Source organism: Pristiophorus japonicus, chromosome 11, assembly GCF_044704955.1.
Source record: "Pristiophorus japonicus isolate sPriJap1 chromosome 11, sPriJap1.hap1, whole genome shotgun sequence".
Taxonomy (NCBI): Eukaryota; Metazoa; Chordata; class Chondrichthyes; family Pristiophoridae; genus Pristiophorus; species Pristiophorus japonicus.
In genome coordinates, this window is record NC_091987.1 from 171241257 (window position 1) to 171259299 (window position 18043).

At 48.9% G+C, this 18043-nt stretch overlaps 1 protein-coding gene across 2 annotated transcripts in view; it reads right to left on the reverse strand.

The window, feature by feature from the left end:
* Nucleotides 1-354: 354 nt before the first annotated feature.
* The window catches only part of ets1 (v-ets avian erythroblastosis virus E26 oncogene homolog 1), a 115053-nt gene continuing 97364 nt past the window's right edge, over nt 355-18043 (reverse strand). For both annotated transcript variants that reach the window (XM_070894264.1, XM_070894263.1), the window contains 2 exons: nt 7392-7510; nt 355-4023 (listed from right to left, as the gene is read on the reverse strand). In XM_070894264.1, the coding sequence (XP_070750365.1) occupies nt 3808-4023; nt 7392-7510 (335 nt within the window). In that variant the 3' untranslated portion in view covers nt 355-3807. The remainder of the gene's footprint in view (nt 4024-7391; nt 7511-18043) is intronic.

Here is an 18043-nt window from a genome sequence, read left to right on the forward strand (position 1 = left end):
GAGTGACACAATGGTCCCAACAGAATACCGATTAGATCTGGAATTATATAAACTAATTGCAGTTAAAAATAGTTTGCGTAAAATTGCAGCAAGCGTACACCCTGATGCAGTGAACATCATTTTCAGTGGAGGTTGATTTCTTCGCATGGCAACAAAGTTGGTCTATTTTTAAGCCCAAGTGGCAAATGATATTAGTGTGTCTGCATGTCCAGATTATTTTATCTTCCCTGAATTAAATCACTCAGAACGGGACTGAAACCCATGGTCACCATGCCCGTTAGCCTGGGAAACTTGCAATGACACATTCAGTGTTAAATATAAATGGAAGGCAGAAAGACCAGGCGGAATTGTACAGAATAAGCACTTTTTTTATTGAAATAACTCTAATAAACTTCATAAAAACACAGAGTCTTGAGTTCCATCTCAAATGGATGTGGAGGCACTAGCAGCCTTGCATGTCGGCCACAGAGGGCAGGGTTTGGATCGGAGCTACAGGAGGTAGATTCTAACAACTTTTCTGTAAAAATCTTTGAAGAACATTGGCACTGGTATTACATTTGGAGCCAAAAATAATCCAAGTTTCACAGCTCGTTTCTTTTTATGAAGCATTTCCACAATTTGTAACACTTATATTTAAACTAAGAAAGAGTACAATTATATAAAATATCTCCAGCAACATGATGTGCCAGCATCAGCATCTAAATTTACAGGAATCCTCACTCTGCTCCAATGAGATCGCTACATCTCTAAGCTACCTCAGTTTACAAAGCACCAGCTTTCATTTTGCTTTTTTGTCCTTTTAAAAAATATAAATTATTCTTAAAAAAAGCTAAAAAATAAGTCTTGAACAAAATACATAAAACATCTTTTTTTATATCCACTATTTTAGACTTTAAACCTGCAGTAAGAAACCGTTTACTCTGTTGAGGCAATTCATCGGGTTTAAAAAAAAATCACAGAGCCAATGGAATGTCCGGTGGGTTAATACCTGGTCACGGCAACTCTGAAGCAGTGAATTCTGCTTTTGGATTCACACATACATGAGGACATTTGGAGGATGCTCTCTAAAGCACGTTCCACATACTTGCAACATATTACCACATTCCAGCTCCTTGCTCACTCACCAGTGAGACACACAAATCTGTTGAGAAGCAATTTTTCTCTTTGAACAATTGCATGATGAACTGCAACTCTTGACTGCAATCAATCTACGGAACGACTTTGAGAGTTGGGTTCCAGCTCAAAGTCTCATGTTCACCCTTACACATATTCACCCTGACATAATCGCAAGCACTTGTTAATCAAGAACTCAGACATCACCCTTGAAACAGCTACAGAAAGTGGACAAGTTGTAGACTACCTTTCCCCTAGTGCAGTAATACTCATCATACATCTCTGGGGTCATTTGTAGCCTGTTCTCCTTCACCAATGGCCCTCAGGAGACTTACTATACCATGTGCCTCTGGGCTCCATTCACAGCCTGAGCCCACTTGTTGACCAAGCTGAGAATCAATGCTGTTCCCTCTCCCTTTCTTGCTCTCAAGAAAAGCAAAGCTAAGCGCTCATTGTCTATCTCAGCTTCCATACGGTAAGTGGAGAGCCCTCTTAAATAGAATGTTGGCCCTGTAGTTTTTCCCACTTTCTCTTAGGAAGTGACCGAGCTTCCACTTAGATCTGCCCTTCATTGAAAGTTACAGCTCACTGTGTGGGGGAAATCACAGATCCATGTTATGGCCAATATTTACCTCTCAACCAACACCTAAAAACAGATTATCTGGTCATTGTCACATTGCTGTTTGTGGGAGCTTGCTATGCGGAAATTGGCTGTCGCGTTTCTCACATTACAACAGTGACTACACTCCAAAAGTATTCATTGGCTGTAAAGCGCTTTGGGACGTCCTGAGGTCATGAAAGGTGTGATCTAAATACAAGTCTTTCCTTTTTTATTTTCTATCACTCCATTGTGCTGTGTTTCCCAACATTCTTGGCAGTGACCCTTGCTTAACATATTGGCTGGGATTGATGCCCTTGAGAAAAAGGTTGGTAACAAAGCACAACTACATAACTCATCGGCATTTGAATATGAAATTCACACATGACTTGGTCGTTCTGACAAAACTCATATTGCCTCCATTTTCATCATCTTTTGATTGAGCTGGTCGCGCTCATTGGAAAGATAACATGGCCTGTGGGCCAAGTAACCATGAACCAACCATCTGATACTTTACAGTGCAACACTTCAGTTCTTCACTGACGCTTAATACAGTCAAACTGGGTTTGTAAGCAAACTGGATGAGATGGTGCCCGAATGACATTTCACAGGTGGTATAACGTCACTTACTGACGATTGGTAGAAACACCTCGCTAGCAACATGGTCAGGAAAAGTCAGCAGAAAAATGAAGTTAAGTTACACAGTGCACTCCAGACAATGTCTAGACACTCTGGTCAAACATTTTACATTAAAGTCACACAATAGTCTTTGGCTCATTGAAGATAGCAAAGAACAACCATCTCCATTTTGTATCCAGTGACCATACTTAAAGCCTCCCTAGTTCAGTAGTGAAACAAAGTCACGAGGAGGACTGCACTTCCCTTGCTTGGCCCTAATAATGGAATTTCTCCTCAACTTCACGCAAAACTCCAATCAGACAGGTTTCCTGTCTACCTCTGTCATTCCAGACTCTTTGAAGGTTCAAAATGTCCATTCATTCAAACATACACCTGTCCTTCAAACTCTCCCTGCCCGCAGATTAGTTGGAGACTGCCTCAACTCAGTTCACCTGCGAGGCTCCAGAGCCATGAGACCTTGGGGTGGACCTGGGTGGTCCTCTGCCCTTCACCTTATTTTGTTTGGCGAGACTCGAACATGGAGATCTAATCAAGATTCACATCTATCCCATTGTTCTATCTCTTTGGATCTCCCTGGCATAACACGAGGGCCAGTATTCAATTTACCTTTCCATGTAGCCTTTTATAAAGATCTTCCAGAAGTGGTCTAGTTGCACAGAATATATCACAATACATATTCTCTCTATATATAAGCAGTTGTGTCAGACAGTATCACAAAACAATCATAGTGCTTCAGAGCATCTCATCGCCTATATCTCTGTCGCTGACTACTCTCTATTTATAAAATGATGTAACGGACCACATTGATTGTCACACCGGACAAAGAACAAGTCACAGATTCCAATGGGCTTGGCATAACGTGACGTTTTTTGATACTTCAACCTATTGCAACCCTCTTTCAGGTTCTTAATGAGTCATCTTGACGTGGTCTACAGACCTTCAATACTTGATCAGACCACAGCTGGTAAGGTTCCTACACTGCAAATACTGAGACCAACTTAGATATGAGCTTAAGACAAAAATACTGGCAAATAAGGAACATAGTAAACTACCTAATGCATTAGTTTAGTCCACCAATGAGCAAGTCTGTCAATGGATGAGTGGACAGTGGCAATCATACAGCTGGCCATTGCTGGCAATGGTTTCCCTTGCAGGCAGCATGCTTGTTACCGCATTCCACAATGCTTTATGTCATCACAATCCTTGCACAGTCTGTCTGTCGCACTAGTAAGGCAGGGAAAACAAGAGTTTACAAAACCAAAAACACAAATAAAATGATTTTTTTTTTAAGAAGAAGAAACTGGTTTTGTTTGCCTTGTAGAGCTGTGCATTGTCTTTAAATGTCTGACTTCAAAGCGATGATTCTTGGCTTTCTCTACGAAGCTTAAGCAAACAAACCATATACAAGTTCTGCACGTGAGCACATCTTGGAATCCAGTCCCGTGAGCAAGTGCTCCTTATTCATCAGCGTCTGGTTTAACATCGAGCATGGCATGTAGCTCCTCGGGTATGTACCCCAGCAGGCTCTGGAGGTCGCAAACAAACCGGTACACGTAACGCTTGCCCGCTGTTTTGTGAATGATGTTCTTGTCATAGTAATAACGTAGGCCTCGGCTCAGCTTCTCGTAGTTCATCTTCGGCTTATTCTTCCTCTTTCCCCACCGTCTGGCCACCTGAAACGAGTAGAGGCACTCATAGAATTACATTGCATTCACAACACACAAACAGGCAATTTGGCCCAACAGGTCTACGTGGTGTTTGCGCTCCACACAAACCTCCTCCTACCCTATCAACATATCCTATTCCTTTCCCCCTCATGTGTTTATCTAGTTTCCCCTGAAATGCATGTACGCTATTCGCCTTAACCACACCCTGTGGTAGTGAGAGTCACATTCTCACCACTCTCTGGGTAAAGAAGTTTCTCCTGAATTCACTACGGGATTTATTGGTGACTATCCAATATTTATGTGGCTGGAATTTCGGTCTCCTGCTACCCCTCTTAGCGCCCCGGAGGGGCGGCAATGGCGGCGGAGAGGACTTGCGTCCGGGCGGCCAGCTTCCAGCGCCCTGCCGGGACATTCGGTGCCGGTATCGACAGGGCGCGGCGCATTGCCGCCCGGAAGAGGCGAGTTGGTGTGCAACGCCCCTGGTTGCGACACCGGCTCAATTTTTGGTTGCCGCCCAACCCTTAGCACTCCGTAGCGCCCCCTGCTGGGAGCGCCTGCGAAAGCGGGCGTTCCAAGCTCTAGCGGCCATAGTGAGGTAAGTAATGGCCACCTCAGGTAGGTGCGCTTGTTTTAAAAAAAATTTTGTCGAGTTATGTTGTGGTGACGTGAGCTATGGATTGGGAAGGTTTTTGGTGCTTCTTTCTGGTCCCACCCCCACCATCCCAGACCTCTGCTATGGTGCTGCGAGGCCGGCTGTTTAGCTCGGGATTTTCCCATGCTCAGCCGGCTGAACGCCCTTAGATAGGTGTGCAACACTTCCCTTAGCACTCTGCCCCACACTCTGGGCCCAGCTGATGAATCTGCCATATTCTTGCCCACATCCCTTTGCAGCCTTGTTGTGTCCTCCTCACAGCTTACTTTCCTAGCGAACATTGTATCGTCAGCAAACTCCGTCCCCTCATCTAAGTCATTGATATAGATTGTAAATAGCTGAGGCCGCAGCACTGACTGTGTGGTACCCTACCAAAAGTCCCTATCAGCTGTGCACGCGTAACTCTCTGCCGGTCCCACACTGCCCAAGATTGGCTTTTGCAATGTTATTAGTTACAGCCTGCCAATCCGAAAATGGCCTGTTTATTCCTACTCTCTGTTTTCTGTCTATTAACCAATCCATGTCAATATATTACCCCAATCCCATGAGCCCTAATTTTGTGTAATAACCTCTCGTGTGGTACCTTATCGAATGCTTTTTGCAAATCCAAATAGACTACATCCACTGGTTCTCCCTTATCTACCCTGCTCATTACAACCTCAAAAAACTCTAATAGATTTGTCAAACACAATTTCCCTTTCATAAATCCATGTTGACTCTGCCTAATAATATTATGATTTTCTAAGTGACCTGTTGCCATGTTCCTAGTAACGGATTCTTGCATTTTCCCTACTTCTGATATCAGGCTAAATGGTCTATAGTTCCCTGTTTTCTCTTTCCCTCCTTTCCTGAATAGCTTCCTTCCGATCCATGGTGACTGCTCTGGAAAATCAAAGCCAATGCATCCACTACCTCTGCCCATCAGGTCCAGGGGGATTTGGCGACTTAGCCTGACCTGATAAAAATCTATTGATGTCAGTCTTGAAAATATCAACTGACCCAGCCTTTTGAGGCAACAAGTTCCATATTTCTACTCCTTGTGGCAAAAGTGTTCCCTGATTTCACTCTCGAACGGCCGAGCTCTAAGTTTAAGGTTGCGCTCCCTCGTTCATAGTTTCTCTCCATCCTTTCAACATTTTAAGCACCTATATTAGATCACTCCTCAACCTTCTAAACTCAAGGGAATACAACATACGTTTATGCAACCTGCTCTCATAATGTAACCCTTCCAGCCACGGTATAATGTTGGGCCATCTAGCTCAGTGGGTAAGTGGGCTTGCTCAGTGTGGTTGAGCGAGGTCCCATGTCCCGAAGCTGGTCTGTGTTGAGTTTATTGATCTTAGGAAAGCATTCCAATTGTCCTCTCTGTTTCTGGGTTAGAGTGCAGTAGGGCCGGGGAAAAACAAAACCACAAGAAAGCCATTGCTCGCACTCCAGGAACTCCTCAGGAATCGACCTTGGCTGAGGCTTTAATTCAGCGCCACAGACCAATATTTATTCACCAGGGTCGCACCTTCCATGTGAGTTGGGGACGGTACAGAGACTGGTTGCTTTCTAATGGAATCTTGAGCAAGCATGTTGCTGCTTTCAGGCTAACGAAAGGGTGAATGGTACTGCACCTACAAGCCAGCAATAAATTCACCAGGACTCATCTCCCTTCTCAGTACAGGAACATAATATGCATTGGATCACTAAATAGAGGGTGGCGACTCTGAATTGTGACTCTGATTCCCAAAGGAGCCTAAAGAATCCACCATTTGGACCAATACCAAGTCTTGGAGATCTCGACAGCTCCCTGGCTAACATTGGGCTTCTCCGGATCGGAAGTTCTAAGAACTCCACCCAATCTCGTCAAGTGCCCACATCTCAAAGTGGCCTAGGCATTTATGTAAGGACAGAGGAGGCTGAGGGGAGACCTTATTGAGGTGTACAAAATTATGAGGGGCCTAGATATAGTGGATAGGAAGGACCTTAGCAGAGGGGTCAACAACCAGGGGGCATAGATTTAAAGTAATTGATAGGAGATTTAGAGGGGATTTGTGGGGAAATGTCTTCACCCAGAGGGTGGTGGGGGTCTGGAACTCACTGCCTGAAAGGGTGGTAGAGGCAGAAACCCTCACCACATTTAAAAAGTACTTGGATGTGCACTTGAAGTGCCATAACCTACAGGGCTATGGACCGAGAGCTGGAAAGTGGGATTAGGCTGGATAGCTCTTGGTCGGCCGGCACGGACAAGATGGGCCGAAATGGCCTTCTTCTGTGCTGTAAGGTTCTATGATTCTGTGAATATATCCACAAGATGGGGACATTAAGGGACAACAAGGTCAGCACCACAGCCATTGTGGGTGTAGAACACAGCCACAGGAATAACTGACTCAACCATGGTTTTACTCTCCTGAATGTTTAATACTATTCACAACCAAAAGGAAATAATTAAAACCCTGGCCAACAAATTAATAGATTATGATTTCAAAAAATGTCACAAAAAGCTCTTTACTCAAGAGCAGGTTTAATACAGAAACTGGAGAGAAGGATTAACTTTTACACGGTTCCAAGTGACTGGGGATCTGGCAGCCAGATTGGTCCCTGGGCTCTGTGCTATGAACCTGCAGCCTGTGTAAGAATTTGAATACAAGTCTCTAAACCCAGCTTAATGCAAAAACCATAAAAAGCTGGCGATTGGCCAATGTTCATGACACACTCAATGTAACTGCACCCTTACCTCATCGGGATCCGCAAGTTTGAACTCCCAGCCATCACCCGTCCAACTGATAAAGGACTGGCAAGATTTGTCTGTCAAGAGCTCCAACAGAAACTGCCATAATTGGATGGGTCCACTCCCTGTCAGAGAGAGAGAGAAGAGGACGTTAATATACAGATCGCAGAGCGATCACAATGCTCCGACTGTACCTGAATGGGCTGTGCTGCTGACAAGAATTTACTTGCACACAAATCCGAGCTAACTATCTGGGTGCAAAAACACAGTCTCTCGATAATCCCACTGACTTGTTCTTAGAGCAAAAGAAAATCCTAGCGATTGATTACATCCCGTTCACCACCCTGCACTCCTGCAGCAAGGGCGCATTAACACGGCAGTATTTTAATGGACACAACTGGAAGATAGGGGAGAAGAGGGATGTTGCAAGAGGGGAAAAAGACAGGAGAGGGAAAAGAGGGGAGGGGGAAAGGGACGAGGGGAAAAAGGGGTGGGGAAGAGGATTGGCGAGGAAGAGGGCGGGGGGAAGAGGATAGGTGAGAAAGAGGGCGGGGAGAAGAGGGCGAGGGAGAGAGGAATGGGGAAGAGGATAAGGGCGGGGGGAAGAGGGCAAGAGAAAGAGGGCATGGGGAAAGAGATCATGGGGCTGGGGTAGGAGGGAAGAGGGGAGTTGCCAAGTAATCTCACTGGTTGAAGAGATTCACAAACATTACAATTCCCAACTAATGCATCATTCAACAGGAAAAGCAGCAGGATTGATTGCATCAATCTGCATCATGGAAAAGGATAATGACTATTTAACAAGTGTGAATGCTTGCGATGGAAGCGGTGAGAGGATCAATCCAGACCTGCTGGAATTACAGGCATATATTGGGACCGAGAGGCAGAGGGGCGACTGAAGCATGTAACCATTAACAGCACAGCACTGGCAGCCTGGTCCCTGGTGCACCCATACAACGGGCACAGGCTGTGCCCACGGGTGTGGATGAGGAAAGGTACACAGCCTGTGCGGAGCGATCAGCAAAAACACAAGACCTGAGAGTGGCTGCAACTGCGACATGATGGGTGGTTATTGTAATTGCTCACCACTCAACAAACAGCCTTGGAGCCCGGGCCTTGGCACAGGCTGAAGGTTGCAAGTGGGACAGTGATTCCTGAAGGGCATTCCCCGCTCAGATGACCAACTGGTAGGGAGCAGTGCCAGCAATCTGCAGGCTGTCCATACAACACAATTGTTCAACTCTACATCACAATCCAATTCTGGCATCTGACCACGTTACCCCCGAGAGAAAGAGAGAGAGAGAGAGAGAGGGGGGAACTCTTCAATCCAATCTACAGAAAATACATCTTCCTTTGGATGACTATTGAGCAGGTGTGTGTATGAGAGTGTGTGTGTGAGAGAGTGTGTGTGAGTGAGTGAGTGAGTGAGTGAGTGAGTGAGTGAGTGAGTGTGTGTGTGTGTGTGTGTGAGTGTGTGTGTGCATGTGTATGCGAGTGTGCGTGTGTGTGTGAATGTGTGCGTGTGTGAGCGTGTGAGAGTATGTGTGTGAGTGAGGGTGTGTGAGAGATTGTGTGTGTGTGTGAGTGAGGGTGTGTGAGAGAGTGTGTGGGTGTGTGTGTGCATGAGTGTGTGTGCGTATGAGTGTATATGAGTGTGAGTGTGCGTGAGTGTGTGTGTGTGAGTGTATGTGAGTGTGAGTGTGTGTGTGAGAGTGCGTGTGTGAGTCTTTGTGTGTGTGTGTGCGAGAATGTGTGTGTGTGTGCGTGTGTGAGTGTGCGAGAGAGTGTGTGTGTGTGAGGGTGTGTGAGTGAGGGTGTGTGAGAGAGTGTGTGTGTGTGTGTGTATGAGTGTATATGAGTGTGAGTGAGAGTGTGTGTGTGTGAGTGTGTGTTGTGTGAGTGTGTGTGTGTGTGTGTGTGTGTGAGTATGTGTGTGTGTGTTGTGTGAGTGCGTGTGAGTGTGAGTGTGTGTTGTGTGAGTGTGTGTGTGTGTGTGTGTGTTGTATGAGAGTGTGTGTGCCTGTGTGTGTGAGTGTGTGTGCATGTATGTGAGTGTGTGTGAGTGAGTGTTTGTGTGTGTGAGTGTGTGTGTGTATGAGAGTGTGTATGTGAGAATGTGTGTGTGCATGTGTGTGAGAGTGTGTGTGTGTGTGTGAGTGTGTGTGTGAGTGAGTGTGTGTGTATATGTGTGTGATTGTGTGTGTGTGTGTGTTATGTGAGTGTGTGTGTGTGAGAGAGTGTGTGTGTGTGTGAGAGAGAGTGTGTATGTGTGCGTGTATGTGTGTGTTTATGAGTGTGTGTGCATGTATGGTTGTGTGTGAGAGTGTGTGTGTGTGAGAGTGTGTGTGAGTGTGTGAGAGTGTGTGTGTGAGAGTGTGTGTGTGTGTGTAAGTGTGCTGCGTGTATGTGTGTAGGGGGTGGAGGGGAGAGGGGTCGAGAACTTGTGGTATCAAAACAAACTCAGGATCTGTGACTCAATAGCATTGCTCTACCCACTACACCCATGACACCCATTACCCTCCAATTACCGCTCACTGTGAACGCTGTCCTTGGTCAGCTTGTTCACAGATCTGACTTACTATCCATCAGCAGTGGATCTGGCAGCCTGCTATAAGGAAAGACTTGCATTTCTATAGCGCCTTTCACAACCGCAGGATGCCCCAAAGTGCTTTACAGCCAATGAAGTGTTGTCACTGTTGTAATGTGGGAAACGCGGCAGCTAATTTGCGCACAGCAAGCTCCCACAATGAGATAATGACCACATAATCTGTTTGTTGAGGGATAAATATTGGCTAGGACACTGGGGAGAACTACCCTGTTTTTCGAAATATTGCCATGGGATCTTTTACATCCACCTAAGGACAGATGGGGCCTTGGCTTAACATTTTATCCAAAAGACGGCACCTCCCTCAGCACTGCTGGAGTGTCAGCTTGGATTACGCACGCAAATCTCTTGAGCAGGACTGAACCCATGGCGGTGTGACTCAGAGATAAGGGTGCTACGTCTGAGCCACCACTGACATCTAAGCATAAGATTCAAATTCACGCACCCACCTACTCACCCAACAGTCAGCTAAATATAGGGAGGTCTTTTAGGAGGTGCAGAGGGTTCACACTGCATTAACCCTGCCCTTCCTCGCACGCAGCCTAAGAATAGAGCGTGCACCAGGGGATCACGTGGGCACCATTCCCCACAACGAGCACAGTGTCTGCTGAGCAAAATGCCCCCTCGCCCAAAATAAAAAGCTCATGCAGAAATATTTCAGCAGAACTCACAGATGTACGATGGCATCAGTTTATTAGAATGTGGAAACTGAGTATTAGTGTCTCTCTGCTCCCAATCGGGAACAAGGAAGGCATTGATGGGACTGTGAAATGCAGTACAGATAATCACATACAGACACTCAGTCAGTGTTTCCACCCAGAGGTGACAGCGCTGGACTCTTAAGGTCTCTCAAGTTTTCTGGTGATTTCACTAACAAACCCTTTTATGGCAGCGATGATGCAACTGTACAAGAATGTGAGCAGGGTCGCTTGAGGCAAGTGCCGCCAAAATAGGCAGCCAAGAAACAGTCACTGGGAGCCTTAAATCACGAGCTGCAACTCCCCACAACATTCTCAGGCCTGAACGATGTGACTTCCCTATTGCTCCAGCCTGTACTAAAGCTGACAGCACCAGTTGCAGCGGCTGTTTTCTTTACAACAGAAGGGATTAAGCGGGGATTTGATAGAGTTGTTTCAATTTATGGAAGATTGGGACAGGGGAGATAGAAACAAACTGTTTGCAGTGATTGAGAGGGTCTGGATAAAAGGGACATAACTGGAAGATTAAATACGAGAGGACAAAAAGCAGAAGCAACCTTTTTGCACGGAGAGTTGTGGGATAGTCCCAGAGTCAGTGACTGATGCGGAGAGTGTGACAGCATTGAAGAATAGGTCAGATAACTGGCTGCAGGAAAGGGGAGACTAAAGAGAGATGGGGACAGAGTAGGAACGTGGGATTCGGATACTGCTCATACAGGATCAATACCAACACGGACTGCTTGGGCCCAATGATCAGCTTCTACCTTATAATTTCTATTGTATTAACCCATTTATCATATGGTCAGGGCAGGGTTGACATTCTTTCACCCGTCCAACTTTTGCCCTTCCATTCCTGAATCCGCCGAAGGCTTCCACGAGAGCCCACAGCCCTCCCGCTTTACTCAAAGGCAATCGACAGCTTTCACATTCCAGGAAGTTATCGCTGCCATTGAGGTTGATAAACCTCTGTGACAATCCTGGCCCCAGGACACACACACACATTCACACACACACACACACACACACACTCACACACACAATCTTACACACATGCACTCACACACACACACACTCTTACACACTCACAAACATACACATTCATACACACACTCTTACACACACACACTCTTACACACACACACACACACTCACACAGACATGCACTCACACACACACACTCTTACACACACACACTCACAAACATATACACACACACACACACACATTCACACACTCTTACACACACACACACACTCACACTCACACAAAAATGACCTAGTCTTCTGAGCCATTGGAGACGCACTCAAGCCTGAATGGTATGAAGCTAAGACTCACCTATACGAGTAATTTAAAATATGAAAGCCAAAATATATAGAAAGGGTAAGAAAGATCTAAAAAGCTTAATGTCATCCTTTGGGTGAGACATTGGGCTAAGGACGTGTTTGCCTGTTGAGGTGAGCATTTAAAGCTGCAAGGGGAGCGGGAGGACAAAGGGCTCCTCTCGAGGATAGGTCAGGTGCTTCCTACAGCAGAGATGGAGAGCTCCAGATGCGACTGGGCCAATCTACGAGTGGCTGCCTTCGCAGTGGCACAGATTGTTACCTGGCTATAAAACTGGGGCTTAGAACAAGTGAATGGCGTAGGCGGGGGGGAGGAGGGGTGGGGGGAGTCATCTTGGGACAGGGTGGGTATATGTGATTCTTAACGTGGCCCTCGATTAGTGAGTAGGTGGATCTTTCTCAAGATAGAACGCTGACTCTACACTAGTGAGTAGGGTCCATGTGTTACAGTGAGAGACCCTCCCCATAGACTATCCGTCTCCCTGTATTACAGTGACAGACCCCTCCCCATACACTGTCCGTCTCCCTGTGTTACTGTGACCGACCTCTCCCCATACACTGTCAGGATCCATGTGTTACAGTTACAGCCCTCCCCATTCAGCCTGAAGCTCTGTGCATTTACAATGACTGTCCTTCCTGCCCCTCTCGCTCCTGAGCTGAGCAGTCTGAGCCTGGTGTGAGGATTGATATCCCTGAGAGACTATCGGCCACAATGCAAGTTAGAGTCAGCAGCATTCAGCTCAGCTCTCGCCTCAAACAACGTCACTCTGGGAGTAAGTGTGCGAAGTCTCAGGGAAGTCTCCAACCAATCACCTTCCCCCCCCAATTCCCAGGGTAGTAGGGTGGGCTCAGTTTAGATTTTACATTTGTGCTGTGGTGCAGCAGCAGTGTAAATAACACTTGCCGGTATTTATTCGCAAATACATCAAATTCAGGCGATGGCAGATGGTGATTAAACACGGAAAGCTGCAACTCGCTGTCTGAATCGCGCTGCTCTGGTGTTAGCTTCACAAAAACGGCATCTCATCGTCTGGCTCCCCAATGCAATGCAATGAATGCCATGAATTGCTGTATTTGCATGGTAAACTCGCCACAGAGTTACGCCTTATCCATCTCAGTCTAAATAATCTTTTAATGCCATGATAATTGCAAATCAACCACTCTGGCACAAAAATTAAATATTACAAGTGTGGAGTCTCATTCCATCTGATTTAAATTTTTAAAATGTCAAATATGAAATTATAAAATTTTTGCTTTACTTTTACTCTCTCTAATCCAATCTTTCTTCCCTTCACTTTATTTCTCTTTCTGTACTTGATTTGACATTGAATTCACCCACTCTAATTTACACTTCCTTCTCAGTCTCTGCACTGTGAATTTTGCAATCGTACAGCCTGATTGGTTCAGGAGATACCTTGTTGCTTTCCCTGCTCACACAGGTCCCAGAAACCCAGTTTCGCTTGCTGCGGGGTTATCAGCTCACACTTCCAGCAATTTGCCATACAAACTCTTTTAAACCTAAACGTGCAAGGGCAAGTCGAACCACAGCAAGATGCCCCACCACAGCAAATTGTGGCCCAATATCCACTAAACAATACAGATGAACCGTACAACCCTATATTACAAAGCCTTGTACAGTGCGACCATATATGACAAGACTTTATACAGTGCAAACCTATATTATAACACTGTAGAGGTGTGGCCCTATATTCGAACACTCTGTACAGTGTGACCCTATATTCGAACACTCTGTACAGTGTGACTCTATATTAGAACGCTCTGTACGGTGTGACCCTATATTCGAACACTCTGTACAGTGTGACTCTATATTAGAACACTACTGAGCCTGAAATTCATCGGCATAGCGCTCAAAAATGCAATTTTGGCGAAAAAACACCTACATACCACCGACATACCGCCTGCCGATATGCAACCGCCCGTCCATGCAGACCGCCGACATACCGCCCAAAAGTGCAAAGTTCATGACATGCCACCGACATACTGCCGGAAATGCATACCGTCCTGGAGAAGGTGGGCGGTATGGACACAGAGCTGACGGGTTTGTTTGATATTTATAGTTCTCCACAGTTTGATGTATTTTTAAATGAACTGTAGCATTTTCTAATGGGAAATAATATAAATGGTCTAATAAAGTCTTATTTACTCCTTTATCAATGAACTATAACATTTTATTAGTGTACCCCCCAATCTCTCCCACAACCCAGTCTCTCACACTCCCCCAGTCTCTCTCTCTCTTCCGACCCCCAGTCTCACTCTCTCACCCCCCAGTCTCTTCACCCCTACACTGATCTCTCTCCCCCCACAGAGATCTCTCCGCCTCCCCCCACAGCAATCTCCCCCTCCCCCACCCCCACACAGCGATCTCCCCCTCCCCCACACAGTGATCTCTCCCCCCCCACACAGTGATCTCTCCCCCCCCACACAGCAATCTCCCCCCTCCACACCACACAGTGATCTCTCCCCCCCATACAGCAATCTCTCCCCCCCATCCCACACTGTGATCTCTCCCCCCCAACACAGCGATCTCCCCCTCCCCCACACAGTGATCTCTCCCCCCCCACACAGTGATCTCTCCCCCCCACCCCACACAGTGATCTCTCCCCCCCCACACAGCGATCTCTCCCCCCCACCCCACACAGTGATCTCTCCCCCCACATACAGCAATCTCTCCCCCCCCACCCCACACAGTGATCTCTCCCCCCACATACAGCAATCTCTCCCCCTCCCCCACACAGTGATCTCTCCCCCCCCCACACAGTGATCTCTCCCCCCAACCCCACACAGTGATCTCCCCCTCCCCCACACAGTGATCTCTCCCCCCCACCCCACACAGTGATCTCTCCCCCCCCACACAGCAATCTCTCCCCCCCCACCCCACACAGTGATCTCCCCCCCCCACACAGTGATCTCTCCCCCCTAACACAGCGATCTCCCCCTCCCCCACACAGTGATTTCTCCCCCCCACACAGTGATCTCTCCCCACCCACACAGTGATCTCTCCCCCCCCACACAGCGATCTCTCCCCCCCCACCCCACACAGTGATCTCCCCCCCCACACAGCGATCTCTCCCCCCCCACCCCACACAGTGATCTCCCCCCCCACACAGCGATCTCTCCCCCCCACCCCACACAGTGATCTCTCCCCCCACACACAGCAATCTCTCCCCCCCACCCCACACAGTGATCTCTCCCCCCCCACCCCACAAGGTGATCTCTCCCTCCCCCCACATAGTGATCTCTCCCCATCCAACACAGTGATCTCCCCCCCCCCCCACACAGTAATCTCTCCCCGCCCCACAAAGCGATCTCCCCTCCCCCCACACAGCGATCTCCCCCTCCCCCACAGTGATCTCCCCCCGCCCTGCACACAGTGATCTCTCCCCCCCGGACACAGCGATCTCCCCCTCCCCCACAGTGATCTCCCCCCACCCTACACACAGTGATCACTCCCCGCCCCACAAAGCGATCTCCCCTCCCCCCACACAGCGATCTCCCCCTCCCCCACAGTGATCCCCCCCCCCCCCGCACAGTGATCTCTCCCCCCCACACAGCGATCTCCCCCTCCCCCACAGTGATCTCTCCCCCCCCACACACAGCGATCACCCTCCCCCACACAGCGATCTCTCCCCCCCCACACAGTGATCTCTCCCCCCGCTACACAGCGATCTCCCTCCCCCCTACAACAATCTCCATCCCCTACACAGCGATCTCCACCCCCTACACAGCGATCTCCCCCGCTACACAGTGATCTCTCCCCCTCCCCCACAGCGATCTCTCCCCCCACACACAGTGATCTCCCCCCTCCCCCCACAGTGATATCTCCCCCCCCACACAGTGATCTCCCCCCCACACACAGCGATCTCCCCCCCGACACAGCGACCTCTCCCCCCGCCCCACACAGCGATCTCCCCTCCCCCACACAGCGATTTCTCCCCCCCCCCCACACAGCGATTTCTCCCCCCCCACACAGCGATCTCCCCCCCACAAAGTGATCTCTCCCCCCCTCGCACACAGCGATCTCTCCCCCCCCCACACAGTGATCTCTCCCCCACCCCACACAGCGATCTCCCCCCCCCACACAGCGATCTCCCCCCCACACAGCGATCTCCCCCCCACACAGTGATCTCTCCCCCCCACACAGCGATCTCCCCCCCCACACACAGTGATCTCCCCGCCCCCACACACAGCGATCTCCCCCCCGACACACAGCGATCTCCCCCCCCCACACAGTGATCTCCCCCCCCCACACAGTGATCTCCCCCCCCACACACAGCAATCTCCCCCCCGACACACAGCGATCTCCCCCCCCACACACAGTGATCTCCCCCCCCCACACACAGTGATCTCCCCCCCCCACACAGTGATCTCTCCACCCCCCACACAATGATCTCTCCCCCCCCTGCACACAGCGATCTCACCCCCCCCCCCATACAGTGATCTCCCCCCCCCCACACAGCGATCTCCCCTCCCCCCACACAGCGATCTCTCTCCCCCCCCCCACAGCGATCTCCCCACCTCCCCCACGCACACACAGTGATCTCCCCCCCCCCACACAGTGATCTTCCCTCCCCCCACACAGCAATCTTCCCCTCACCCCCTCCCCCCACACAGCGATCTCCCCCCCCACACAGTGATCTCTCCACCCCCCACACAGCGATCTCTCCCCCCCACCACACAGCGATCTCCCCCCCACCCCCTCCTCCCACACAGCGATCACTCCCCCCCCACACAGCCATCTCCCCCCCCACATCCTCCCCCCCACATAGCGATCTCCCCCACACACAACGATCTCACGCTCACTCCCTTCCCCCCCACAGCAATCTCTGGCCTCTTGTCGGTGCCTCTCGGGGGGGGGGGGCGGAGTTTAAGAGCCGTGTGCACAACTCGGGAACCGAAGATTCCCGAGTCGACACGCCTCTCCGCCACACACCACCCGCTGCACTCCGCTCGGCTCACCGTCGAAAAAAGTGCGCTGAAATTCCTGCCCACTCGGCCCGAGTGGTAAAAAATGACGCACCGTCCACGGACCGCTGAAAAACGGACGGACCATGTGTTTGACCAATTTCGGCCCCTCTGTACAATGTGACCCTATATTAGAACGCTCTGTACAGTGCGACAATATTTTAGAACACACTGTACAGTATGGCCCTATATTACAGCAGTCACTGTACAGTATAGCCAGCGATGTATTATGTGGTAATGAGGTAGAAGTCATCCTTTAACATTGCTTCACTGAACAGTTCTGAGTGCAAAGGAGCACAGTGCTTTACTCTCCTTGTACGCACAGACGGAGTACAGGTGGAACGGAGAGATCAGGGTGTGATCTCTCCGTTGTGAAACAGTTTCACCTTTAAATGGTGCAGAGTGGAGCGATGCAGTTCAGCAGCACACTCCGAGTTCTTTGCTGATCTGTGGTTAGAGCCATGTCCTTACACAGCACTCCGAGCCCCGGCACAGGCCGCAATAGAACAAGGGCAGTACCACATCTGAGAGCTGGTGGGCAGCTGTGCCACACGTGACTGTGTGGGCGTGCGCCATGTTCCGAGACAAACACTCTTCTGCATGAAGCCCTTGCAGGTGGCCTATTTACACATCAGCAAGCACAACAAACTGAGGCTTAGTCGCAGCCCCAGAACAGTGCAGTAAATTGAAATTGGGGTACACAAGATTACATCGGATATACAGCACAGAAACAGGCTATTCGGCCCAACCAGTCCATGCCGGCGTTTATGCTCCACTCAAGCCTCCTCCCGTCTTTCCTCATCTTAATCTATCGGCATAACCCTCTATTCCCTTCTCCCTCATATGCTTGTCTAGTCTCCCCTTAAATGCATTTATAACATTCGCTTCAACCACTCCCTGTGGCAGCGAGTTCCACATTCTCACCACTCTCTGGGTAAAGAGGTTTCTTCCGAATTCCCTATTTGATTTCTTGATGACGATCTTTATATTGATGGCCTCCAGTTATGCTCTTCCCCACAAGTGAAAAACACT